This window comes from Molothrus ater, chromosome 6 (genome assembly GCF_012460135.2).
Source record: "Molothrus ater isolate BHLD 08-10-18 breed brown headed cowbird chromosome 6, BPBGC_Mater_1.1, whole genome shotgun sequence".
Taxonomy (NCBI): Eukaryota; Metazoa; Chordata; class Aves; order Passeriformes; family Icteridae; genus Molothrus; species Molothrus ater.
Genome location: NC_050483.2, coordinates 22787041 through 22814661, shown reverse-complemented (window position 1 = coordinate 22814661; position 27621 = coordinate 22787041). Strand labels below are relative to the sequence as shown.

The window sequence follows — 27621 nt, the reverse complement described above, 5'->3', positions numbered from 1 at the left end:
TCCTGCAGCCCTGTCTGTGGGGTTCTGCATGTCCCTAGAGCTGGAGAGAGACCCCCACTTGTATGAGGAAAATGCTACATTTTGCTATAGGGCAGTAAGTAGAGATGTAATCCTACTGAACAGGGCGGCTTCTACCCTTGGGTTGAAATCGGGACAAGGGGCATTTATGGTCACAGCAAGGGGATGTTAAAGTCCTCAGGACAGAAATGGCTTTCAGACACAGTGTCTGAAAAGCGACTGCCTGGGCTGCTCACCACACCCTGAGCTGATGGTATTTCATGAGTTGTCCTGGGACAACTGAGCGGCCACATCCTTGGGTTGAACCTTGCTCTGTCCCTGTGACCACCTTTAGTCTTTTTCAGTCCTGTACAATAAGGATCAGACCAACTTCACACAGACCTGGACTTTGCATCTTAGCAGGGAAGTGCCTCCTCTTCCAGTGGAATTAAAAGAAGAAACTGCAGGCTCTTAACATCAACTGGGTCTAATATTTTCTTAGCACAGATTGCTTGGTTTTCCTAAAAAAAACTTCTTAACTATTGTAGCAATTTCAGCAATACACAGATGATCACAACTTTATTAATTTCTCAGTCATTGCCAACATTATTTCCGAACTCTTATCAAAATCATGATTCCCCCTTCAAGGGTAAGTACCTGAATCACCTGAGCCTGCCTTTTCACTGTTGTGTGGAACATCTTAATCACAAATGAAATTTCTCTCAAAAATAATGCTAGGATGTTAGTCCTCATCCACTGGCTTTGCAGCATTATTTCCTCCATTTTGTTTTGCAGGGGCTTAGGAATCAAAACTGGAAAAAAATTTTCTAGACCTGCATTTTTAACAGCATTTTAGAAGGACTACTCCTTTAATGATGTGTTGATAGCAACACTTGATTGCTCAGAGTAACTCAAACAACACATCAGAAGCTGAACCCATCTTTCAGTGTCTGAAGAGCTGAAGAAATGCCTCTTCTAAAGCAGCTTCAGGATTGCTGTGTTCAGAGGCATTTGCACAGCCACTGTGGGTAAGGAAAAAATCTTCAAAGGAATTAAAGCTTCTCTCAAGAGCTGATTGTTTCTTCATCTTATAGTATAAACACAGACAGGCCTTTGAGCAAATTCTTTCAGATTAAGTCTTTTTGGTGCCTCCTTTAACAAAATAAAAGAATTTTTTTTTAATTCATTTTCCATGTAAATTTTACTCTGAAATTCAAATTAATTTCCCATTGTTTTTTTTCTAGAAATGTATTTCTCTGAGAAGAATTTCAAGTTTTCTAGTGTTACAAAGTAACAATAGGAAAAGCGTTTCCTTTTTTTCAGCCATAAAAATACAAGTATTAAATACTCAGGTTAGTCATGTATTTAACTATCTGTTTATACTACAAATTAAAATAGCAGTCTACTTTTTTCTCAGATCACTTACAGGCATGTCTTGGTCAAGAGAATATAATTTTTAAAGTGTGATTGTAGGCAAGGCTATAAAATGAACACTCCAAGAGTTGTGACACTCTTGCAGATCTCTTATGAGATCAGAAGAGAAGAGCTTAGCTACTTTCTTGACAAAAGATTTCTTCTCTGAACATGTGCATGAACTCTGGCAGCATTATCTTGTCCTGTGATAGGCTTAATCATCTCTACGGGATCAAAAATGGCTTGTGGCTAAACAAGCACCCTTAGCTGTCCCCTGCCTGCCAGAACTGTACAAGGAAAACTGCAGTAGGAAGTACCAGTCCATTCCTGGAAGTAGATTAGTCTTGTCCACCTTTCTTGTGATTTAAGGATATAACAGAATTTGGAAGAGAGAAGTCATTTTTGGAAGTGGAAATATTAGGCTGGTGTAGGACTCTGTCTGTCCTAAGCCTGTCCAAGAACCTTTTCATGCTCAACACTGTGAAGACCATAAAATGAGTTTTTAAAGTTTGGAGCTGGTCTCTTCAGCCAACTAACTAAACCCATGATGATGTCAGTGGTATAATTAAGAGACATCCCTATGACTGAACAAAGGGGCTAAGAAGTCAGACCACGCTGATGGTGTGTTTGGCTGGAAGTGACTACTGGAAAAGAGAAGCGGAAACTTCTTTTTTAATGAAGCTTTTTATTCAATTAAATAGAAAGAGGTAATAACTTAACTGTGCAGACAAAGGGAGAAGTACACCAGATGTATAGAATTTGTACATTTGTATGGCTTGGGGAATAAACATTTTCAGGAAGATGAAAACTTTGATTCTTAATAGAATTAAATTTCATACTGATCCAAGCCAAGACAGGAACGAAGTAGGAAACACATAATTTCAATATTCACAGAATAGGTTCTTCTTCATTAAGTCAGTTGTGGATGCTAGATCTTCTTTGGGTCCTCACTGTAAAAGAAATGAGGGAATACTTAGCTTTCAGAAGTCTCTGGACAAAGTGTAGCATCTCTAAAATACGTATATACTAAATCACATTTTATCTGGCAGCTAAGATTGCTTTATATTTGTGGACACAGCAAAGTGGCACACGCAGTTTCTTAATTTTTCTTTCCTTCCATAGCAACAGTGGACAGAAACAGATATTATAAAGAGACAATGCAAAATTTCTGGTTTGGTTTGGCTATATGGTCAAGTTAGTGCATTTCAGTGGATTCATGCAAACTCTGCATGCTTGTTCTTATCCCATGGCAGATACAAGGCTGCATGACACAGCTGAGCTTCCGTTCCCCCCAACACAAGCTGCACTGCTCTGCAGTTGCCATAGGCTGCAGTCACACACACAGGAATTCCTTTATTCCAGCTGGTACACACTAACTAGAAAGCCTGTGGTCACATAATTGTTTAGTTGTGCCCTTAGTTCTTAATTAAATGGGACTGAAGAAAATGTGTTCTAGCTGGAAAGGTTCCAGGAATCCTGACCATGGAAATGCTGCCTCTCTTCTTGTCAAGGGCCTGGGTGACTTCATTCACTGTAGATCTGTCTCACCATCTGAACTGTGTGATTGAAAACAGCACCTTTTCCAGGGGAATGATATATTCAAATGCTGCATTACGATTTCTTCTCTTTCTACTGTGCTAGTAACACTTGTAGTGTCATTAAATTGATTGCCCTTATTGACACATGCTTTGGAATGGCACATATCTGAGAGGGAAGGGGAACAGTGAATCACCTGGCTAACACCACTTAACCTGAGTGTGGTCCCATCTGCATGAATGAATAAATGGGGCCAGTGTAGAACTAATCTCTTATGTCAAAAGCAAGGAAGGAAGTGATGACCCTCATGGAGAGCAGTTCTTCAAGGTTTTTCCTGAGTGAATAGAAAGGTTGATTTAGCATGGACTGTTTTCCTTGCCATTCTCCTTGTTCTCAGACTTACCAGCAGTAAACGTGGCTTGGAAACCAGAAGCTGTCTGGGCACCATCTGTGATGAACTCTACAAGCATAAGATTACTGGAAGCAACTATGCCTTTGGGGATCTTTGATCCACAGGTCTTGTCCATTAGAACTGGAGAAGACTTGCTGGATCCATCATAAACTTTAACATAATCACCCTGACAACCTTTAGTTATTTGCAGATTAAAGGCTTGAAAGTACAGGGAAACCTGGAAGGGAAGAGAAAATAAATTTTTAATATATAAGTATACTTTCACGGAATGTCCTTTAAAACAGACAGAACCTAAACTTTAGCCAAGCACAGACTCAGAGACTAGAGCTGCTTACCCAGCTTTGCCTCTCTTCCCCTGAAGTTGCAGGGTTCAGATCTAATCACTGAATGCTCCCATGCTCAAGGAGCTTTGTCCTGACTTTTCAAACCTGAAGCCCAACTTGTGGAGATTTTTCAAAATCACAACTCTGAATTGTCTTTGTCTATACCTGGCTTTAGCACATACCTCTCTAGAAGTAGAAACTATTCTGAAGTTTTTCTCATCTGGTAACTGCTGTACAGAGCACAAGATGCTTAACGTTGAAAGAAGCTCAGCTGTCTTTCAAGACCACTCTTAACCTATGTTTACCTTTCTGGATCGGGTTCGGATGAGCCAGACACAGTTGGTGTTATCTGAGTAATTCCTTGGGTAGTTGGCTGATCTCAGTGACCCAGAAGGTCCATCAAGAATAGTGCTGCAGCGACCTGAGGGAAAAATGCTTGCTTCAGGATTGCAGAAGATTTCATAGTAGTAGTTCATTCATAACTACAATCTCTTCAGAATGGACTGATCTCTGTTTTCTGGTCTATCAGCATTCATTTCAGAGTACTGGTACATCTTGATTAAAAGGAGCATTCATGTTGTCCTACTGTCCTAATATTTCACATAATGCATCAAAGAGGAAAGTAAAGTAGGGCTCTGAAAATCATTCAATTTATTGATTAGCTCTGTCATTTAGCAAGAGATCTCCTTCTGCAACTCTGTAAAGAGTGAGAGGTTTCAATTCACTGCAGTTGGTGCCACTGCTTTCCATTCCGAAGGGGAAGTTAAGTGATGTCAGAAGAGTCAAGCACAAATATGATGCTTCTGCAATGCTTAAATTCTAAGCCTAGAAGGAGCACTTGGGGTGCAAGAGGTAATACTTTCATCTTTTTTTTTTCCTTTGATTGAATAAATTTCTGTGATTGTATATAAAAAATTCTTCTAGCAGAGGTTACGTATAAAGAGTTTAAACATACAAACTTAGAATGACAAACTTTTGAAAACTGGACAAGGCAACATGAAACTGTTCAAGTTCAAAGGAGCATAAAACTGTTTTGTTTTGGATCAGGTCTTAAATACCAGCTGCCATGAGGAGTGGTGATATCTGGTTCTTTTGGGATTTATAGTTGTCTGCTGAACTGTAAGAAATCAAATTATTCCATTTAAGTTTAAAATGTGGTATGCAGTTAGTCTAGTTGCACAGCAGCCACTCATGCTAATAGCAAATGTGTTTGATTTAATTTAGAGGCAGTTTCCATTTTCTCACTAATCCCAATGTGCCTCCAGCTTTACTTTTGCATTCCCTCCCAGAGTAACCCTAGTGGGTACCAGGAATTCATGAGAATAGTCTCACAGTCTGATGAAAAACTGCTGTCTCTGCCATGTGCCCAGATCTGAGTTGAAGATAACAGGGAGGTCTGGAGATACTTACTGCAGTTGTAAAGTTTGTTGATTTTGGCCACATCCAAGTTGCTCATCCCTTGTCTCTGTCCAATATGTACAGATCTATCAGGAATTGGTACAATAGTTGCTTTCCCAGTGGTATTGCTGAATGTGTATCTGAAAAAACCCATGAGAAACAATGCTCTCTAAGCACCATAACTTCTTTCAGGATTCAGTAGGATGCTGTGACTAATAGTGCTGTTTAAACAGGCCTCATTGAGATGTCCACCAGTAAGAAGAGTCAATGTCCAGATGGCCTCCCTTGCTCCCAAGCCCAGCAGTGGAGGGCTCCCTAATGGTAAGCTAGGGGACAGTGTATCCCAGCCCTAGGGAGCAGCTGGTCTGAACTGACTCACACTGTTTTTCTCAGAAGAGGAATTGGGGAAACTGATAGTTAGGAAAGAGTTATGATAGAAACTAATTCTGATATAAGATTTGAGTTCCTGAAATAGTAATGCCATGCTGCTACTTACGGGCCATAGTGCATTACTGAGGAATAGTCATACGGAAGATCCAGGTTATTGGAGTTTTCAAATTTCTTGAAGTCTGGTCTGTCAGCTGTAATATATGATATTGTACTTAGAGTGTACTTCTTCCCTTCTCCCTTCAGGGGAAAAGGGAGAGCTGGGAGCAGTAGGATGTGTCTATACCACTTCCTACATTGAGGAGTTCAAAGTACTTACGAGGACTGATGTACTCCCACATGATCTTTACGTGTTTATCTCTGTCACTTCGAGAGTGCTCATGCAAAAAGCCCAGAGCATGCTCCAGTTCATGCTGAATTACTCCTTTCCACATGCAGCCTCCTTTCATCACAGAGACAGTCTGTCCACCTCCTACTCTCCCATAGTTGGACCAGCAGCTGAGAGAGGCATTGAACAACAAGACTTACAGGATTTTTATTGGCAGGCAGGCAAAGAGGCAGAACAGAGAACCTCACTTCACACACCTCTTGTTGGAGTGGAAGGATTCCTCTCTCCACTGTGATAGTCAGAGTGCAAAAGTGACCATGGCATATAAAAGAACAAAGTGTATGATCATTGCTAAATGGAAAACTTTTGTTAGCACAGAGGCTCCTGAATTCTGACTTTACCGTGACTTTAACTCTCTTGAAATAACAATTTTTTTTTTTCCAAAATACTAAAGACAGTATCAGAGCTGGAGATAAGACGGAGATAACACTTTCAGGCTAAGTGTTGAACAACTTTCTCATAAGGTCTAATTCTGAGCTTGATGATCAATAGTGTGATTCAGAGAACTGTTTATTTCATAAGTTGGTTTACTTTTGTAGATAGGACCTACAGTATTCAATATATGTTGTGCTGAAGTGTGCACTGTACCACACAGAAAACACGAGCTTAGACATTCTTTCCCCCTTAATGGTGCTTTTCCATGGTTTGTATTATTTCAGTGTCTGCAGTGAGCTCCTGATGTACCTGATGAGCCCTTGCCCTAGTAAGGTATCCAAGGAAGATACCTTGGCACTGTGATAAAACAAAAGCTTTTTCTGAGGTCACATAGAATCAGTGTAGGGAAGGATTGAAAAACAGAGTAGAAGTAACTTGTTAATTTATCATTCAACTCACCCATCGGCAGATCTAATACTGAGGTAGTCACGTTCTGCCTTGCGATTCACAAAATTAATACAAGTCAGTGCTTCAAATTCTGCCATGGCATCAAGAATCCCTTTTACATGGCTCTCCTCTGGGGAAGAAAGGGTTAATTTTAGGGGTCACAAGCACAGATTAGCAGATGCCATTAAAATCTCACATAGTGTCTCAAAAACAGGATAAATGAGGGACAGAAACATTAGCCTAGGTTCTTATGTTCTTTTTTTGCTCAGTACTGAATTTTGTTTAAGATTTTAACAGCCTGGCACAAGACCCTCTTTATCCAGATATTTGTCCAAATGTATTCAGGTGCCTCTTTTTTCAACGACTTGTTCTTAATTATAGTGGCCATTTTTGATGTATCTTATTGGGCACTTGGAGACAATTAAGAGAAGCTGTTTTACTTTTGAAAAGCAGATCATTGAAGCTCTACTGTAATAGTCACGAACCTTATAAAGGAAGGCATTCTGGAAGACAACATTAGAGGGAATGGTTATTGTTGTCTCCAAGAGATCAGTCCCAAAACATGATGCAGGCAAAATGTCTCAATGAATATTTCTGGTTCAGGTCCTTGTAACTTGAAATTTATTTGTGCTTGCACAGCACAAGTAAATCCTTAGAACTGATTTATTCAGCTGTTTTTGCATGCTCACTCAATGTAAGTTTCTCCCTGAAGAATATTGGACAAAACCCATTTAAAAAATAATTTCTATTCAAACCCACCATAAGCAGGATCCAGTTCGTAGGGAATACGAACAATCCCATCACTGGACTGGGGCCAGTTGCAATGGCGACAGTTGATGGCACTGCGACTCCTCCGTGGAACTATGTCACCTTCCTGCAGGAACTGGGAGCTGTCTGGGGGCCGAGAAAGGATGGAAACATTTCAGCCATAAATTGCTGGACACCTGCTAAGCACACCTGAAAAAACAAGCAGTCTCAATAGTAAGAATGATGTTTTATTCTGGTACTATTTAATTATCCATCATGTGACACTGAATGAATGGCATAAAATATCTCCCCAGGAAGGTGCAGGGCAAAATCAGAAGGTGCCAATAAAGAAACCCAAGAAGGTGGGCAAACCAAAAAGAGGAGAGTTGTCAGGAGAAAACTGTAAGAATATTTGGTGTCTCTCTCTACAGACTACTTAAAGTCACTTGAATGACTCTTGGAGGAGGAAATGTGAGGAAAACAAGCTGATAGATCAGGAAATGTTTGGAAGGATCAGGGAAGAGGAAGTCGGGAGCAGTGAGAATGGAACTGACTGCAGCTTATCTAGGAGACTGCAGTGCAAAGCCATACGATGGCTGAGTGCCATTCTTCATTCCAAAAAAAGGCTGTTAAATAAGCATACAAATACCCACATTTTCTCTTTATGTCCAAAGAATGACAAAGATGTTGAAAGCTAAAGCTGAAGAAACTGTCTGAAGTTTTCAGTTGCCTCCACACCTGGGAGCATCAGTACTGACACAATCGTTTGAGATGCTATAGGGCTTCAGCAGACCACACCATAATCCCAGTGGTATCTCTTACATGGTGATGTGTAAGATGGGAAAAACATTTGCACAGATTGTGGTAAGACATGGTACCTCCCACATCACCCTAAAAAAGCAAAAAGGACAGCTCCCTTACAGACAGGAATTTGGTGGCATTACCTTTGTTAACTTTCAGAATTTTGTTAAAAATATCTTCGTCCTCCTCATCAGTCTCTGTAGGTGAAGGAGATTCTGTGCAGAAACACAAGAGTATCACTTTCTCATTCCCAGAGGAAATATTAATCCTGACTTTTTACTCTGATGATGCATGATTTTTCCAGTGACGCATGTAAAACTTACAGAGTCTATTTAGGGACTGGAGGGATGTTCACTCATGTAGATGTTTGTTCACTGACAACCTTGAGAACCTCCTAGCTGTGGTTATTTTGGCATTAATCTAGTCCCAAGAGCCATTCTCCTTCAATTATTTCATTCTCTCTTCTTTTTCTTTTCCTAGCCATCATATTTTTAGGTCTGAGATGGCACAGTTTTACTTCTTTATGAACAACTCACACTCAGATCCCCAACATAAGATACCAGAAACAAAAATGGATGGAGAGCAGTCCTGCTACTTCTTGCCGGACATGATGACCTCCTGAAAACCCCTCAAAATCAATGAAACTGGAACTACATTCCTGTTCCACGGGTTGGACTGATGTCCCCATCTAAGCCCAGCATTGGGGACTCATAGGCCTTGCTAGCAAAACCAGCCAACTCTGTGCATTATGCAGCAACTCTTGACATCAATAAAAAGCAGAAAAACGTGACCTCTGTGCTTCTAACCTTTGGAAGTAGCATAATTCAGGACATGAATTAAGAAGAGCTATTTTTAGCAAAAGTAACAGCTGAGGTTTTTAGCAAGGCCAAGCAATTGGCCAAGACCAAGAGACTTTGCTTTGCATGAAACATTGTGGCGAGTGCATTTATTTGAAATTCCTCATAAAGGTTAACTTGTATTAAGCCTGTGTTATTTTCTGAAGTAACTGAGTAGATAACAATCAGTATATCCCCTCAAATATGTATTTGTAGATGGAGTAGTACATACCATATATATTCTCCTGCGTAGTAACCTGCAAGGACAACACATTAATATTATCTCACAATTTATAATGTAACATTAAATCAAATAATAAAACATATAAATTATCAACAGCATCCAGGCTACCATTGGCATCTTTCACCAATGCAGCTTTTATGTACTTTGCCATGTGCAAAGAAGTACCATGGGGTGGTAGATACTCTTCTTTGGTAACCTGGCAACTAGGGGTATCATACAGGCAAGTGCAATATGAAGTGTGGAATAAGGTTCAGATACACTCTGATGCACGGTTGAGCAGAGAAAACTTTGCTACACAGATGTAGATCCAAGAGTCCTGGCCTTACTTTCCACCATCTTGAACCCCAAAGTGATCAGAAGGGCTGAATTAGCTTTCCTTACCTCAGTAGGCTCTGTTGCTGCAAAAAGACAAAAAGACAAGCATCAGACTCTGAATGCAACTTCTCAGTGTGAAACAGCATGAATGTACATCCTCAGCCATGGGAATGCCTTTGGCAGGTCCCTTGGAGGAGTGGAGGAGAATGGAGTACACCAGCTAATGCATAGGCACAGAAATTAAAAAGATATTTAATCAAACAACTATGAAAATTCCCTAGTAGATTGTGCTGAGGAACAGAATCCTAAGAATTTACCATCTAAGAATCAGCAAAGCATTTTATCAGTTTCAGTGTGGAAAATTGCAAAAGAAATCAGTGACAAAAAATGCTTTGTCCCAAGCTTTCTCTGCAACAGGTGCAGGCTAATCAGCTCAACAATATCCCCTGGTTTCAAAGTGTCAAACAATAAGGTTATAACATGTGATGGGGGCTATAATTTAGCATGGGGAAAATAATCTCAGCTTCAGTATGCACCTGACAGCAGCTTGGTACCATTCTAAGGTGCCTTTCTACTGTGATGCCTTCTGATTTTTCCCAAATATGAGATTCTAGATACAAACCAGAAGTGAAAATCTGACCTGATGTATACATTTTTATCTTCATTTTTATAATATCAAAAAAGTTTAAAAGTTGGAAGGGCCTTCAAAGGTCATCAGTTTGTCTGCTTTCCCTAAGGCAGAAACAGTTTTATCTGTATTATTCCTGACCACAGTTTGTTTGACCTGTTCTTAAGTATGATGGATATGCTGCAAGCCTATCTGGCAATCTCTTCCAGTTTCCTAATAATTGCAGTCTTCCTTGTCAAAGTATGAAACAATATTGTTTTTCCTAGTTAACACAGAAACAGAGAATACTCATGTAAACAGTTATTATTTCCAAGCCCATCTGTGCCCCAAATTTTACTATAATTTTTCTCAGTAAAAGATATACTAAGCTCTATCACCCCTTGTGGCACCATTCCTTTTTCATAATTATTGCTCGAAGGTAATGAGGAGATGTCTTCCTTTTTAGACTCCATCTAGCACCCGCACCAGAATCGCTTTTATTGAGCTAAAAAGACTTCAAGTCTGTATTTTCAGGCTGTAACTTCAGTTATATGGCAATGGAAGTCCACTGCAATGATGGTGGTTTATTATAGAAAAATTTGGTCAGTTCCCACCAGCTGCATCAGAGAGATCCATGGCATCTAAAAACATTCTGCAGGGAAGAACATTTTTGAGATGGGTTGACCAGACCCAGAATTTATGTACCCAAGAGGCACTAGATTAATTGAGTAGTCAAAGTCAGTGGAAATTAGGCTCCAGATTCCTAGGCACATAAAGCCCGCAACTTCTTTTTAAAACCCAAATGAGACACCACAGAAGGCGTCTGCCATCTCCTTGATGAAATGAACATCTGGTGTGATAGGGCTCTCAAAATTATACAGCTCACATTTTCCCTACACTCTAAATACTGAAAGATGTCTCAAAAAGCACAAAAAGCAGTAACAATGATAAATTAAAACTCATTGCATGCATTTGTCCCAATAAACCTGCAACTTTGAGTCTGAGCAACTGACTACCTTGAACTTGAGCAAGAGTGTCCCTTGGTCCCTTCTAAATACACTAAGCAGTAATTTTACAACATCCCATGTCATAAATGACAGCTCAAAAGCAGAATTTGTCAATGTTCTTTTGTCACTGACTTGCTCTATGTCAAGCAAATTTTTCCAAGGTGTCTTCTCTTTGTACACATTACACCCAGCCTGTTCTTGCTGTAGTTAAAGTCTGCCTACAGTTTTCTTTCCATTGACCTCTGAAGGTCTGCAATTATCTCCTTGTATTTTGCAAGTTAACAAAAGCTGTTCAGCTAAGCCTGTTCTAAACCAGAACAAAGCAAAGCTTTCTTTGATGCCTGACATATTTTTCATACAGCTGAACCCAGGTAGGAAAGGAGGCAAATGATCAGCAGTCTTATTATAACATTCAACTTAATGAAAAGGTATCAGGATGTCTAATTAAAATTTTATTTTCAAGCCTGTGAAAGCACATCTAAATTAACCTAATAAACCATGCCCCAAAGTCTGTGTAAAGCACATCTTTGTAAAAACACATCTGTTCTCAGCTCAATAACAAGTTATGAAACATAGCCTTATTCAAAAGGCCTGTCAGTGCTTTCACATGCTCTAAAAGCAAGTCAAAACCAAGAATGTAATAAACAGTCAAGAAATAACAGGTGCTTTTAAAATACGCTACAAATCCTACTTACTTGTTGTGCTGTTTTCATAGTTGTCCTGCAAAATCAACAGGTAAAAGGCGTTATTCTTCCATAGCTGACAAATACAGCAACAATAGTATCAAAATCAGGATGAATGGAGGAGCCAAATCATTATATTGCCTTTATTTATTATGATATTACTAATATTTTCTTGCAGAAAATTTATCAAAGTGGGCCTTCACAGCTTCACTCCAGGAAGAACAGACCAGCTAGGCGATGGGGCACAATTGCAGGGAGCTGCTCTCACCTGAATAGGGAAGGCCAGGGCAGCGGGCAGCAGAAGTGCAGCGAGGACCAAGCACCCCTTCAGCTCCATGGCGCAGTGCGGACGGAGCAGCGTGCGAGCCCTGCTCCCTGCCCCCGGCAGCGCTGCCGCAGATATAGCAGCGGAGCCTGCTCGGCCCGGGCTGGGAACCCTGCCCCAGCCAATGGGAATCCCAGCAGGAAGCAAACTTCTTTTGCTGCCTCAACAGCAGGTTTAGCCCCTGGGCATCTCCCGGTGCTGCGCTATCGCCGCCGCCGTGAGCATCCCTAGGCCGCCCAGGGCCATTCGTGCTGCTCTCGAGAGCTGGCTCAGCCTCATGCTTGTGCTGCCACGCATTTCCTCTGCTTCTTAGAGGATCGTTCCTGAAATGTTCGGTTTGACTGTTACCACCCTTGTTCCTGGATAACTCTCCAGAGAACTGGATTGTTAGGATTTCAGAGGGTAGGTGACTTTTTCTTTATGTCGCTGAGATTACAGAAGGCCGTGACACTATTGTGTTGCTTTGAAACATAGAACATGTCTACCCAGTGAGCTTATCAATGTGTCTTCCCTGAGACAGCTTATGGTTCTATATGTACAGATTTTTGTTTTTTCCTGTGCGTTTCTTGATGTTTCATCATGCCAGGAGCATCTCATGTGCTCCATTGTTTCTGTAGTCTGACAATTATGGGTGCCCTTATGAGTTTTGTGACCAGCAATCAGAGAAGGGGAAAAGAGAACAGCAGCATAAGCAGCACTTACTCATTTTGAGAATGATTAACAGATTTGCTTTGCTGGAGTGCACTTGTCCAGAAGTAGAGTGCCGTTGTCTAGAGGAAGCAGTGAGCAGATGTAGCAAGAAATGCTTGTAGGAGGCAAACCAGCAACCACTGAGCCTCTTATCACAGCAACCTCTTCTCACAGCAAAGCTCTCTTACTGAACCACTTGTGAAGCTGCTGTAGCTGGGAAAGCGTCTGGTCTCTGACACACTTTTGGTTTGTGTCAGAGTACATTTTCCATGCATGAAAAAGGAAACTGAATTATAAAACGCACTGATTCTGTCTCTAGACCATGGTGGTGCTCAGATTCCCTCAGAGTAAGTTTTAAACCCACTTATTCCTTATTTCTGTACTGAATAAGAGGTTCTAGATTTCTCCATGTTGGTCAATTAAGAAGCAGCAGAAGGCTTTACATCTATTTTTCTCCAAATCATACCCAGTCAAGAGTAGAAATTAGATATAAATGAAATCTGAATTGTGTTGGAGGCATCCATCACTCTTTATTTTAGTGATAGAAAGTTATGGTGCACACTGCTGACTATTTTAGGAAAGTCTGGATTGGCAAAGTCCAGGGATAAACTTTGAGCACCCCCACAGGAGGCAGCACAGGGGGATATTACTTTTCCTTTTCTGTGTCTGCACACCGGCTGAAGGAAAGGCTGCTCCAGGCACCGGTTAATAAACAGCAGGGTGGTACATGGCCCTTGTGGCCATGAAAGAGCATCAACATCAGCCATTGTCAGCATGTTAATCCTGTTGTGTGTCCTTTGTGCACATAAATGTTCTCAATAAGCAATGCTAAGTGTCTTTTTTAAATATTTGTCTTTCAGAGGGATGAAAATCTTCCTTGTGCTAAAGCAAAGCTGTGCAGCTCTGGTCTGCAGTGGGAGAATGTTTCTCCATGTTTCTCACTCAATGTAAGGACAAAACAAAAGTCCATGATGCCAAATACTTTGGCATGCCAAAACCATACCAAAACCACACTGCAACATGGAACTTGAATATAATCTGCTTTCATTAGAGTTTAGGAGGAAAAAAAGAAAAATCAGACCAGTCTCAGGTGGGAAAACCAGTCCAGGAGCAAAAGGAACGATCAGAGGTAGTGAGGGGATTAAACAAACTTAAAAAGCAAGATAGGAGGGTTGGTAACCTCAGCATCTTTGTAGCATGTTATTGGCAAGATACTACTCCTGAATGACTGATTACCTGCCTGTGCTCAGGAAAGAGTGAGGCAAAAAGATGCAGCACATTTTATCCTGGGTGTGTTACTATGCTGACAAACTAAACAGTTCATGAAATAGATTGCTGTATGCCATGCTTTCCACAACCTAACAAATAGTGCTGAGGGGGAAGGTGGCTTTTTGGGTCTAAGATGTGGCTGTAAATGTTGCAGCTGGCAAAAAAAAAATCCGAACAAAAAACCACATAAGAGAGGGAGAGGGATGAGAGGGAGTGCTGGTACTCATGGTTCCTATCAGTTCTGAAGATCTTATCACCTTGTGCCTCTTATTTAGATTCAATATTTGGTTATTTTCCAATACTCATGGGGGAGGCATTGTCAGCAGACCTGTTTTCACTAATCAAAATACACTCTAATTTATTGAGATATTGCATTAACAGGGCACAGTTTTACTAGATTCAATGAAGCTGGTACCTCTAGTAAAGAAAATGCCACAGAAATTGTTTTGAACCCTTAGGAGCCAAACAAGGACTTCACAAAGAGAAGCTGTCTTTGCATTTATACAAGAAAAGCATGTGGGAAGTTTTGTCAGACCCAAGTTCTCCTCTTAGTATATCCTAGTTTCTGGTGGACAGTAGGGATTCCACAGATTTTGAACATGTGAATAATTATTAGCAGATGTCCAAAACCAACATCAGAATCTCAAGAAGTACTTGAACAGTGTCATAGTTGACAAGCAGTCTCTCAGCAAAAAATAGCACTGCTCCTAAATGAACACCACAAAACTTGGAGTTATGCCTGTTAGACTTGTTTGCAGAAATCTGTAGGCATAACCAAGAAAATAATATACAGACACACCAATTAAAAAAAATTTTCTCTTTTGATATGGGAAATTCACTGCATGTATATGTAGTCAAAATCAAAACAGCAGATGCATGAAAGATACAACAACTCTGCAAAATCTTTCAGATTTTGCTCAGTCATATGTCATTTAGTCATATGTGTTATTCTCTTTGGAGTCTTTCACTGTAAACAGCTCCCAAAGTATAATGTAAACCATCACAATTTAATTATGAAAGAAATTGCACTAATTGCTACTAATTGCTGTGCCATGAAATGCAGGGAAAAAATAATTCTAGGAACTAATAGAAACCTTTATGCCAAAGAGCTTGTGGAAGTTATGTGATAGCTACCATAACTGATTTGTGGTAATATACTAACTAATCTTGAAAGTTTAAAATCATCTGGCTTTACTAAAACCAACCATTGAAGCAATGGTATAGACCACAACACATAACTGAAATTGCTGTGGATTGGCATCACATGAATAAACACCACACAATTACATATGCAATCTAGGGTTAATGACAAATCTGAACCAGGAATATATTATTTTGGGTACAATTGCTCAGTATCATTTTCCAAGAATGTCTGCTTTGTGCAACATTTCAGTATTTTGGCTCACTTTCATTTGGAAAAGGAATTCTGGTTTCCACTGAGCTCTTGGTTCTTGATTTCTGAACCCCCATCCTCTGGCCAGTAAATCTGCTCCTGTGCAGTGCTTTCAGCTCAGTGCTTTTTGTCTTCTTCTGACTAATTCCAAGTGCCCTAATCACACAGAAATCACTTCCTTTTCTGTGCTGTCTTTATGATCAGACACTTTTCAGATATAAATCAGTCCCACACAAGCTTTCTCTGTGCTGGCTTAAAGGACTTTCAGGCCCTTTAGTCTAATAATTCCACTCTTCTTGATTCTACAATTATATTTTCATTCCTTCCAAGTTGCCTGTACCTTTTTGGAGTGCAGTGATTAGGAGTGGGCAATTTCAGGGGAATTAATGCCAACCAGTACTGCACTTCGCTGGTTGAGAGTATTATTGAAGTGCTGGCAGCTCCTGAGGGTTTCACAAGTAACCAGCACAGACTTCAAGTCCCTGTGTTGGAGATTGACATGTGTTACAAAAGACAGCTCTAGACAAGTCAAAGTGGAGTTAGAAGCTGTTTCCAGTGCCCACAACCATACTTGCTGCATTCATAGATTTATTTGTCCTTCATGTCCCTCTCCACATTTCTTCTTTGGATCCTACCTCCCAGAGAAGACCTGGAGTTTCTTGGGTTCCTGTTCCACTTTCTGTTTTGCTTTCCATTTTTGGGGGTTTCCATGTCATTGCTAACACCATCTGGAGCAATGAATCCACATGATTTGCAGGTTCTTTAGGAGAACACTGACACATCCTCCATGATATTAATGACTAGCTCCAGCTGCAGTCCTAGCCTGTTTATTGAAAGAATTCAAACCTAAAATGTTCAACATTGGCTTGCTATTGGTTAGCCACTTCTCTATTCAAAGAGCCAAACCTAGAAACTTTGAAATTTAGACTGTTGTCAGAAGAAGGACAATGAAGAAAAAGATTTTGTTTTTGACAGGTTCCTCTTTTCAAAAGAAAAATATGGAGATAGAAAAAAAAATAGTAAAGAAACAAGTTGGAATAGTAAAAACGTTGTAACTTCTAAAATGAAAGTTGAAAACATGTTGATTTTAATTTCAAAATCAGATTTCAAGGCCAAATTTAGCAAAGCATAATTTAGTAATTAAACTAGCATTTGTAATGATATGTGATCCAATGGCTATTTGAGGGAAGGAGAATGGAAACTGGAACTTTAATTTGGACAATTCTAATAATGAACTTCTGATTGCCTTGAAAAAAACAAATTCCTTTCTTTTATCAGGAGAAGCCATCTGATTTGTCTGCTGCCCTTAGGTGAAGAAAGGATGGATCAAAGGGTTTACACTGTGTTTCCAGCCTGCAGAGCAATGTTATGCTGATTACAAAGGAATCCATGTGATGGGGTAAGGTGCAAGCTGTTTGAGCAGTGCCTGGGGTCATTTTTGGTCCCTCTGCCCTCTGAAGGGAGACACCCAGTGCTGCCCCAGCTGGGGTGATCTCCTTGTGACAGATTATGCAATGCCAGCCAGCTTCCCTGCTTGGTTTGATCTCCTAGGAGCAGAAGTGTCCTTTTGCCTACAGGGAAAAATTTGCTTACAGTAACCATGCCATGAAAGTTACCCTTGTGAGTGCTTGCTTGGGAATTTAACTAAGGCAGAGGAAATGTCTCATGTCTGCCTCTCAGATGAGTGCATGGGAGCTGCCTGTGTGTGCTGCAAGTGGAAAGCACATCTCTGCCTCTACAGTACACAGATCTGCCCGATAAAGAATCCATTAGGGAATGGGCATTGTCCCTCACTCAAATATCACTGCACTGACTTCTGTTTCCTTTGTCCCTTGTCAGAAAGGCTGTGCTGTCTGACTTTCCTGCTTGTCTCAGTTCTTGTCTCAATACCTTTGCTTGTTATCCACATATTTGCTTCCCAACTGTCCTCTAAGGAGGATTTTTTAATATTTCAGTGGGAGTCTTGAGAAGGCTGTATCACTCTTACTGCTCTTTTCTAATGCACCAGGTTAGCTGATGGATTTGCTTCCTCTTCTGGGAGAATAATTTGTAGCTCCTCTCATGTCTCCTGAACAGGTGAGTTTGGACACTGCTACTTCTGACTTTATCTGGATCCACAGAAAAGTACTTCAGGAAGAGTTAAAGCTCAGCTCTTACAGCCTGTCTTGTTTTAAGCGACCTGCTATCCAGGCAGATACTAGTGGCTAAATATTCACATGGGAAAGATTAATAATAAACCTTAAAGTTATTGAAACAAAGAATCCACTTGCATGTTCCAGGAGTCTTTTGCCAAAGAGAGCATTTGCCTCCAAAGAAGCAGCCAATGATCTCTGAAGCTCTGACCAGAACAATTGATGCAGCATGGAGGAATCCTGGCCATGCAGGACAGCCAGCAGTGTGCTTTGTCCCATGTCTGCTGTGAGCATGTAACCAAAGCCTGGTGGGCTTCAGACAGCCACACTGAGGGGCATGGTCTGGCCTGCGGACCAAGGGTCCAGACTGGACCAGCAGGGTCTGCCACCCCACCAGGTGGGACAGCAGCAGAGCTGGGGATAGCAGGGAGAGTGACTGGACAAGCAGGTTTAACGCAAGGGATGCTGGACCAGCACCAGCAGAGCTGCAGTGGGCAGGGAGGAAGGGTGGGAGGCTGAAGGCTTTCCTGCTTTGTGCTGTCAAAGAGTCACTGGGTGGTTTGCACAGCACAGCCTCGGCCAGGGCTAACCGCTCTGCCACCTCTCATTGCTGGGCTTTAGTTCTTACAAGGAAATAAATCTACCACCGCCACTCATGATTTAACCATTTAATCTGAAAACCACCCTTAATCCCCTCTCAGTTTCTGAGGGATACCCATTTCTGCCTCTTTCTCTGTGCCATGCTAGGGCTCCTGTTAAAAGCACATCCAAAAAAATGTGCCATCATGGATTTACCCTTCCACCAATTCCATCTGGAAAGGAAATAACTTTTTTTCCCTATTTTGCAGCAGGAGGAGCTGAATGTGTACATTTATGTCTGCATCTCTCTCCCCCTTCCACTAGTGATTTTATTTGGGTCTCCAGGAATTTCAGGATTTTTTACCATAGGGTCCGGAAGGATCCTGGAGCATGAGTGTGCCAGTCTGTTGCTTTCACCATTCCTTCAGGGAAGAGCAGACCTAACAGGGAACAGAGGAGGCTGCTACCCAACCCATGAATTATCTATCCATGATGCTTCCCAAGGGAGCTGTGGCTACATTAGCCTTGGCTCACAGCTGCCATTACATTAAAGAAAAAGCTTCCACAGGGGCCTTTCTTTTCCACTCATCTGCAGCGACTATCCCATTAGTTACTGAACACATTAAAGGCACATTGACACATTACCTACAATTACAATTTCTGAAGTCCTTACCAGGATTCCCTCTGTTGCTCAGTGAACACATCCCTCTCCTCAGAGCAAGTGCAGTTGAAATAAATTAGAGAGGCTGACTTGAGATCTTCCACTAAAGAGAAAAGCCTAACTATGTTTTCATATATAATTTATTTTAAATTTATCTAACTAGCTGATAGAAACATGCATGGCCAAACTTTAATGTTAGCGCCTTCGAACCTAGCCTTTTGGCTTTAGAGTAATCTTTTCAATTCTCCTCAGTGAACTCAGATTTAGCTCTCAGTTCACAGGTTTGTATGCAGGAAAACCATTTATTTGTACTGTAAGATTTGAACTGCAGCTCTTTTTTTCAGGGATAGTTCTGTTGTAAATCTGCACATGATGCAGTATGAGTCCAACAACAAATTAAGGTCAAGGCACTCTGAGAAATCTTCTACTTAGAGGTCTGCTTCCATCCTTTGCACATGTATTTGCCTTCTATCTCTGATAAGAATGTCATAAACAGTTTCTGTGTGGATATTTGTATTTCTCCTTTAAATAAATAAATTCTTTTTGTAGGAAGTTGAAGTAGTGAATGATGTGAAATATTCAAAGTGGTTAGTCTCTGCAAATGAGAGAAGGGTGGAGTATTTATTACTTTCTTTATTCTGATAATCTCTTCTGATCTTGAAGAGAGAGAGGCCCATGTAACACTTGTTTTGGACCATCATAAAAAGGAGAAGAGAATGTAGAGTTCTTCTCTCCAAGAATTTATGAGGGCCATAGAGGTCTCTGTGGCCTGCCATTAAATGAATTATGGCTCTAGCCTTGGACCATTGCAATTCTGATATCTTAAGATCTGTTGAAAGAAAAAGGACTAAGTGGCTGGTTTGTGCAATGACATAACTGAAAAGAACAGTAAAATGCAAATAGAAAAAGAAATACGTATATCAAATAGTCAATTCAACCTGTTAACCCAATACATTAGAAAAACTCTCATTCTTTGCCCAGTCATTAAACTAAGTGGGCAGCTGACCTACTGGTCCTCACAGGAGCAGGACCACATGTCTCTCCTCATGGGTGTATTTGATTAAAGCACTCACAAACTGAAATGAATGGGGATGTTCTTTGCTGTCACTGAAGAACTTGTCCTAAATTACGAGCTGTTAGGAGACAATGATATTTTTTCCATACTCCAGTGTATGGTTACTGCAGCCTATGGTTATCCTAGGGTGATTTAAAGAAGCCTTTCATTAAGCAGTATTTCCTAAATTGCAATGTGTGTGTTTGTGGCACCACATTTGGCAGGGACTGGGGTCATGTGCCTTGTCTTTTTTCTGGCTGTGACATGACACAAAGCGGGTTTGGGAGCTTCCTCATGGGGCCATTAGTATGACCCAGTAGGCTCTGTGCATTCCACTGTGTCTGGAACAAAGTTACCTAGATTTTCAGGATGTTTATACCATCTACATGGCTGTTATAAAAAAAAGGTTAGATATGAATCATGGTGTGGTTTCCATGCCCCCATCATTTCCTGATCTGTGCAGAGAAAGCCAGACTGGGTAAGATGTTGTAGGCAGCCATCTCTCCTACACACCTGCCATGCAACTGCTGAAGATTACACAACTGTCCCTGTTCCACAGACAGGGGCCGACCTTTCCCTCCTACTGTCTGGTACCAAGTGTGTCACAACTTTGAACAGAAATTTTGACACAAGATTCATCTATTTTGCCACAATTTAGGTGAAATGCAAAATTTAAACTTTATTGGAACAAAACCTCTTTCTCTTCTAAAGCCTCTAAAGCACAGCTTCAGCATGATTTAAACTTTATCATATATTTTTGCCTGATATTGCCATGAAACTCCTTCAGTGGAACTTCAGAGGTACTTCAGAGAGTTAAGCTGTACAGACAAGAGCCTGACAGTGACGGAGAAAGTGCAAACTGGCTGCTGATGTGACAAGTGTGTGCCGTGTTGGGGACATCCAAGATGTACGGGCTTGAGTGAGGAGGGCTTTTGATACATAGTGGTGTGAGAGAAGATGTTGGATGGTAAAGGCAACTTGCATGGGAAAATCGTGAGCTTTAATATGATCATGTTAGGCTTAAGCTCATTTGAAGTCTCTTGGGAAAAGACATCAGCGTCAGCCTGAGATTTCACATTGTAAGAAAATAGATCAACCAAATGTTGGTATGGGATCTGTAATCTATTTATGAAACATGACAGTGGGAATGGATCAGGAAAAGACTAAGTGGAGATAAGGTACAGAGAAAGAAGAATCATCTATCCTCTCAATAGATAGTGGATTCTCACATGGTGAAGAAAAGGGAAGACCTACAAAATGAATAGATAAAAGGGAAAAGAGAAGGAGGAGGGAAAGGTTTATAAAAGCAGAGGGAGGATACAACTGAGTTTTGAATGCCATAGTTGTGTTCAGGAAAAAAAGACAGTGAGCTGGCCAGTGTAAGCATGGCAGTGAAGTAGAGACTGTGGAAACCAGTGTGGAAACAACTAAGTCAAGTAAGGGAATTTGCACTAAGAGTTTTACTTTTCATCGTTGCTGTGTCAGGTTTCCTCCTACCGGACCCAGGGAAGAGCCTCTGACCCACTTTGCAGATTTGCGGCTTGCAGATTCTTTACTCCAGAGTTTTGATAGCAGCTAGGCAACAGCTGAAGACACAGGGCTTCAAGTCAGTGAGCCCAGTGGGGAGAGGACAGTCTTCTGAAGCGTAATTTGGGCAGTTGTGGAAACTAAGGAAACAATTTCCTAGAGCTACTGAAAGGAGTATACATGGGAGGGCTCCTTTCAAATTTGGATGTAATTTGGATGTCAAATTTCAGTCTTATGTTAGGGGAAGGTTTTGCCTCAACGACTTTGAAGATTGTGTGTACTAAGCAAGTACAGCCCTCTGGGGCAATCACAGGCAATGCCCCTGTGATTTCCACCACAGAAGTGCCTAAATCCTGAAGGTGATGGCTGTCTCACGATCATTTAGATTAGGACTGACTGCAAAGCTGTCAATAAAGGTGCTGGCAGTAGTGTGAAATGTGAGACCTATGGCTCTATTCCTCTCTGGGCAACATCAATTCTGAGCAGCAAACACCTATCAAACTTGACCAGGATGAAGTCAGATCTCATTGTGATCTCAGTCTGAAAAGCTAAACATAGCATATATTTCTGCAAAAACCAAAACCAACTCCCTATCTGAACTCTTTCAAAGGAAGAAGGCATGGAGGCCAGAGGGATCAGAGCAGTAGAGGAGTAAGCACAGATCCATGCCACTTCTGCAGTTTACTTGGTGAAAGGCATCTATCCTGATAGCTGGAGGCTGTTTTCTCAAAAGGCTGTTTTTGTAGAGAGTGTTTTTCTCTGACTGGAAGGTTTGGCTTCATGATCTTTTGTGCCAACTCATTTTATCAGAGTACCAGCTGAAATTTGTGTAATAGCAGTGTCATGGAAAATATTTCAAAGCCTGACAAAATCTTATGGGTCACAAGGAATGGCTAGAGGTGAACGTGAACAGAATATAAATTCTCAAGTTCAGAACTAGAAGATGTGATTCTTTCTTATCTTCACTTATTTCCTCCTCTTCGTTCTCTGTCTCTATGTCAAGGGACAGGATCAAACAACGTCATCTTAGGGAAAAATACTCCTGTACTGTTCTTGATATTATAAGGACTAAAAGTGATTCACCATTAGATGTTAAGAATTACCACTGCTAAGGTACTTGCAGCTTCTACTGATTGAGGTAGCCAGCAAAAGACCCCAATAAACATAGTGAGTGACTACATGGAGCAGCTCAGTTCCCAGTCTGTTCGCTGTGCCTTTCTGCTGGTGCCTCTTTGACAGATGGAGGGGATACATGAAAACTTTCACCGAGACTCAAAGGAAACATGGAATGAAACAATAGGAGACCAACTTTACATGAGTCAGTGAGTCAAAATGCTTCCAAAAACCAAGCTGATTCTCAGGGTTTTTCCTAAAAGATGTAGGAAATAAAATTTTGTATGGCATGCGACATCTGCTAGAATAACCACAGGTCTCTCTGACCCTGTGGCCTCTGTCTGGCATGGGCCAAAAGTGGCAACCTAGAAAAGCACATAAGAACAGGGCAAACATGTAGGATACTTCCCCCTTGTTTCGAATGTGAGTCCTACTGAATCTTCCCTGTAGTTCTTATACTGGAATTGGGAAGCTGATCCCCAGCCAGCTTCTCCCATACACTCAGGATTTGAGAGACCTCTTTCCTCTTCCCTTGCAGTATCCCGTTTCCAGGCTGAGGAGCTGTAATTTGCTCTTTCATTCCTTTACACAACCAGTTCCACACCTTGAGTCATCTGTTCTGATCCATCTATGAACTTGATTTTGTTTGATGACACCCAATTTTAGACTGGAAAAGCAAAAGCTGTATGTAACTCTTAAAGGAAAAGCAATCTGCTCTAGAACTGGAATTAACTGACACAAAAGCAGATGTGCTTTGGCCATTTTGCTGCTAGTTTGATTCTTCAAGTGCAGTGAAAGATATGACAGCATTTTTTGATGGGTCTTTCCTCTCTTTCTCTGGAAGTATTTCTGCAATGACAGTGGTATCTGCAGTCAGAGAGACAGTGGGATGAGGAGCAGATGTGGAAGGCAGAGCCTCCAAGCTCTGCTGCCAGGACTGCTTGCCTGCTTGGGCTTTCTCAAACAGTGGTACCTCCTGAAGAACAGTTGTAGGTGACTTTTTTTTCAGCTTAATACCACACAGTGCTGCTCAGGGTCCAATGCAACTTCCATAGAATTTTGCCATGGAAATTAGCACACAGATCTTGCCACAAGTGCCAGGTTGGGTGTAAATTAAATGAGAAAACCCCCATGTAATTATGGTGCATATTTCTAGCTGCTTAAACTGTAATATCAGCCAGTAATTTGGAATAATATTTTTCTTTATCTACTCCTTCTTTGGAAGACACATATAAAACCCAGATGTGTTCAGTATATAACCCTGATTCATTATCAGAGTGCATCTTATCAGCAAGCTATTCACAGTTCGTTTTCAAATAAAATGGTGTTATCCTGTACTTAAAGGTTTAAAGACAAGGCTGACATGAAAGTGGATAGAGCTAAGGCTTTACAGGCAACCATAATTCTTGAATTTTTTGGCTTTGCAGCCTTAACACAGCTGGAAATATAATTTTAACTAAAAGTACAAGATCCAAAGATTTTCTCTTCAAAGTATCCTTTACAGCATTGGTGTTGCAAAAGGTTGAAACTCTGGCACGTTATAAACGCTAAACAGAAACTGTAAGAAAAATATTGTCACCTCTAGGAGGCAGCCATTTATTGCAAATACACAATGTGCACTCTGCTGTCTGGCACTTCAGAAGGCTTTGAAGTTTCTCAAATCTCCTGTGGTTATAAAAAAAATCTAGTGGAAATAAACGTACATTTGCAGTGGAACTATCTGCCCAGAAATAAGCTCTGCTTCTCCAGTCAATCAAGAGCCAGTTCTCACATTAAAATGAGTTAGACACAAAACAAGCTCTATTTTCCTGGATTTTCAATAGCAAATTAGCAGAGTTCAATGGAGAAACAGGATATCTGTCTGTGTGTTATCTACTCTCAGCAAAATACCCTCCCCCATATAAGAAAGCATTTACTCATTTGCTTAACTTCACCTGCTAACTGGGCTCACACTTAACCTTTTGTCTGCCACTTTACCAAACAACACTCTCCTTTCAGTTGCATTTCCAGTGATACTTTTTCCTTTCTTTCACCTGGATGTGTCCTGAGCTGGAGCTGACCGTTCTCTTTCCGAATCTGCATTACTGAGGTGCTGAGAGCTCACGCTAAAGAAATTCATGTGGTAATGCAGAGATATTGGGTTTTTTTGCTGGGTTATGTGGTATGATGTGACCTTCTAAAGCTGCTTTTCTCTTTGCAGCTGGCTCCTTGATGCTCTCAGAGGAATTGTGATTTTTTGAAAACTTGCCTTATACAATAATATTCTCTTCACTTCCCACGTGATCCTCATATACACATGGAACAACACAGGATAGCACATCGGTGTATAACTGGTGGTTCAACATCAGTGTAGACCACAACTGAACAAAAATAGTCCCATGAAAACAATCTGCACAACTCTAATCTTGATTTCAAAACCACCCATGATGGATGACCCTGCGCAATCCCCCAGAGACTGCTCCCACAGAAATTATGCTGGCTGTTGGAAATCTGCAACATTTCCACTCTGAGTTTTATCTGGCATCAGCTTCTGGCCATTACCTCCTGGTAACACAGTGTTTGCTCAGCAGGAGAGAACCTCTATCATCAAAGGTTTATTTCACAACTGGGTCCTTAAGGATTTTGACCAAGACACCCCTTAGCCTTTTCATCGATAAAGAGACCCCTTCTTGAGGCACACTCTGATCCACTGCCTGACACCCCTTAATTAATTCATGTGGTGCTTTCCTGAACTTCCTCTAATTTTCCTACTTTTCTTATAGTGTAGCATCTAACAGCATCCTGCTACAGCAGTCACACCAATGCCCGATTCTCATATTACAGACCCTTCCTATTCCTCCCCAGTTTTTGCTTTTTGGCCCTTTCTCTCTACTTACTAGTATTGAGTCTTCTACCCTCTGGCAGTATTCATCAAATGTTGCTGCAAGGGATCCAAGAGATGTACAACAGTCAGGTTTATAGTGGTTGCTGGTGACAGGAGGTACGTGGCAGCCTCCTGAAACAGGTAGACAGCCATGTTTTTCTCATAGATCTCCTGAATCCACAGATTTTAATCCCAGGACAGTGTGGTGTCCCAGTACAGAATCATTAACCACAAACTCTACACTGCACTAGCTGGACCCTCCACGGTGCTAAATCCTTATCATCATCCCGAGGGTAGAACTGTGGCAAAACACTACACGCACAGCTGTCAGGTGCTCCTGCAAGTCTGGAGGTTCCAGGAGTTCTACATCTATTAACATCAGATGAAGCACCACACCCTGAAGCTCATTTTGTTGAGGTTGATTGTCTTATAGCTTCATTTTAGAAACTGAGTCTTTGTTCTTCCCTTAATTACTTAATTTACTTGATTTATATCTATAGGTCTGCTTCAGTGACAGTGATGGAGGGACCAAGCCTACATTTCTCTCACAGATCTTCTTTCTTTATTTTCTTTTTGCATATGAATATGTAGAGACAACTGCTTTGTCTTAATAGTGCTGCAAAGGATTATTTCAGCGGTTTGTTAATACTTAAGCATCTGGGGGAGGAACACTTCACCACTTGGAGGAAGGCAGAATCTCTTTCTTAAAGATTTTACAACCTGAGGCAACAGCACACAAAAGCATAAGGAGTCAGCATAAGGAGTCATTGCAAGCACAAGCCCTTTACCTTCACTTTTGTTTTCACAATATTTCATTTACTTATACAAAATGCATGGCAGCCTTATGTGGTCTTCTGTTACTAACAGACTATTTCAGTGCCCAAAGTGGATGATGTAAACACCTTGCAATGATCTGGAAAGTTATTTTAGACCACCGTTCTGTTCAAACTGTTCCATTTCTGTAGCACATCATCACATAACAAGTCAACACAAGTGAAAACATGAGATTACACCTTCAGGCTAAATCTGACTGTCACCAGGATTTCCCTGGAAAAAAAAAAAAAAGCCCGAACAACTTTCCCATTTCCATCTGTTAACCTCACACTTCTGCCTGGTGAAATGCCTCAGTGAGAAACAGAGTATCTCTGATACCAGCCCCTGATGGAGTGGAGTAGGCTGAGTCAGGGAAAGTAGTGTGCAAACATCTTTCATTCAGATGTATATCAGCTTTTCCTCCTGGATTCTGGCACTTTAATTTGTGTCTTCAATTGTCAAAATAAAGGTTGAAAATCCCACCTGCTTATTCAAGTGGTTGGCAATTATATTAAAGGGCTTCTTTTTTTTCCTTTTTTTTTCTGTTAAAGCATGAACTACAGCTAGGCAATGCAAAAGCTCTTGTAATTCTCCATGTGATCTGTACTGCCAAGTCTTCATTCAGAGCAAGCCTCTTTTATACAGCCAATGAACAGAAAGGCCCAAAATGTCAGCAGAAGAGCTCACAGCAGGAACAAAGAATCTATAGGCACCAAAGGTTTACTGGTACCTTCTATTTTGCCATCACAGACTATTCCTGTCTGAAATACCAGAAGCTGAAAACCATGTATGTGCTTTTGTCATTCTTATACATACCTTGCATCAGAATCTAGAGAAAATATGTGGATAGGATGACTGTGAAATATGTTGTCAGGCCTGAACCTGTCCCTAAAACCTGGATTCCAGAAACAGGCTTTCATCTTTCTACCTTGGCAAGTCTCTTTCTTATGGCAGATGTGACAGATTAAAAAGCTATGTGATTCTGGACAGTATCAGTGTGAATGGCTAGTGAGAAAAGTCATTACCTGTTCCCATTTTATTCTACTACTGCTTTAAAGAAAAAGAAGCAATTTAATTATTAGCTGTTGAAACAAGCAAGTGTGAAGATGACTTTGAAACACACTTCTGGCCCATTTTTTTAGAACAGAATGTGCTAAAAATAAGCAACCATGCAGTGGCAGTACATGCCAAAGCTACAGTTAAATTATGTATCTGTACATGCATCAGTACACACACAAAAATCTGAAATCTTTGGCCTGTCACTTGTAGAAGCTGATAATACTGAT

At 40.9% G+C, this 27621-nt stretch overlaps 1 protein-coding gene across 1 annotated transcript; it reads right to left on the bottom strand.

Moving 5' to 3' along the window:
• Positions 1-2264: 2264 nt before the first annotated feature.
• On the bottom strand, positions 2265-12253 carry LOC118687577 (astacin-like metalloendopeptidase). The gene is made up of 13 exons (XM_036384627.1): positions 12185-12253; positions 11929-11953; positions 9686-9702; positions 9293-9317; positions 8368-8439; positions 7436-7570; positions 6689-6806; positions 5786-5964; positions 5576-5660; positions 5092-5219; positions 3987-4102; positions 3350-3575; positions 2265-2360 (listed from the first exon to the last, which is right to left on the bottom strand). Exons 1-13 carry the CDS (start codon positions 12251-12253, stop codon positions 2326-2328), a joined length of 1230 nt encoding a protein of 409 aa, XP_036240520.1. The 3' UTR covers positions 2265-2325.
• Positions 12254-27621: the final 15368 nt, after the last annotated feature.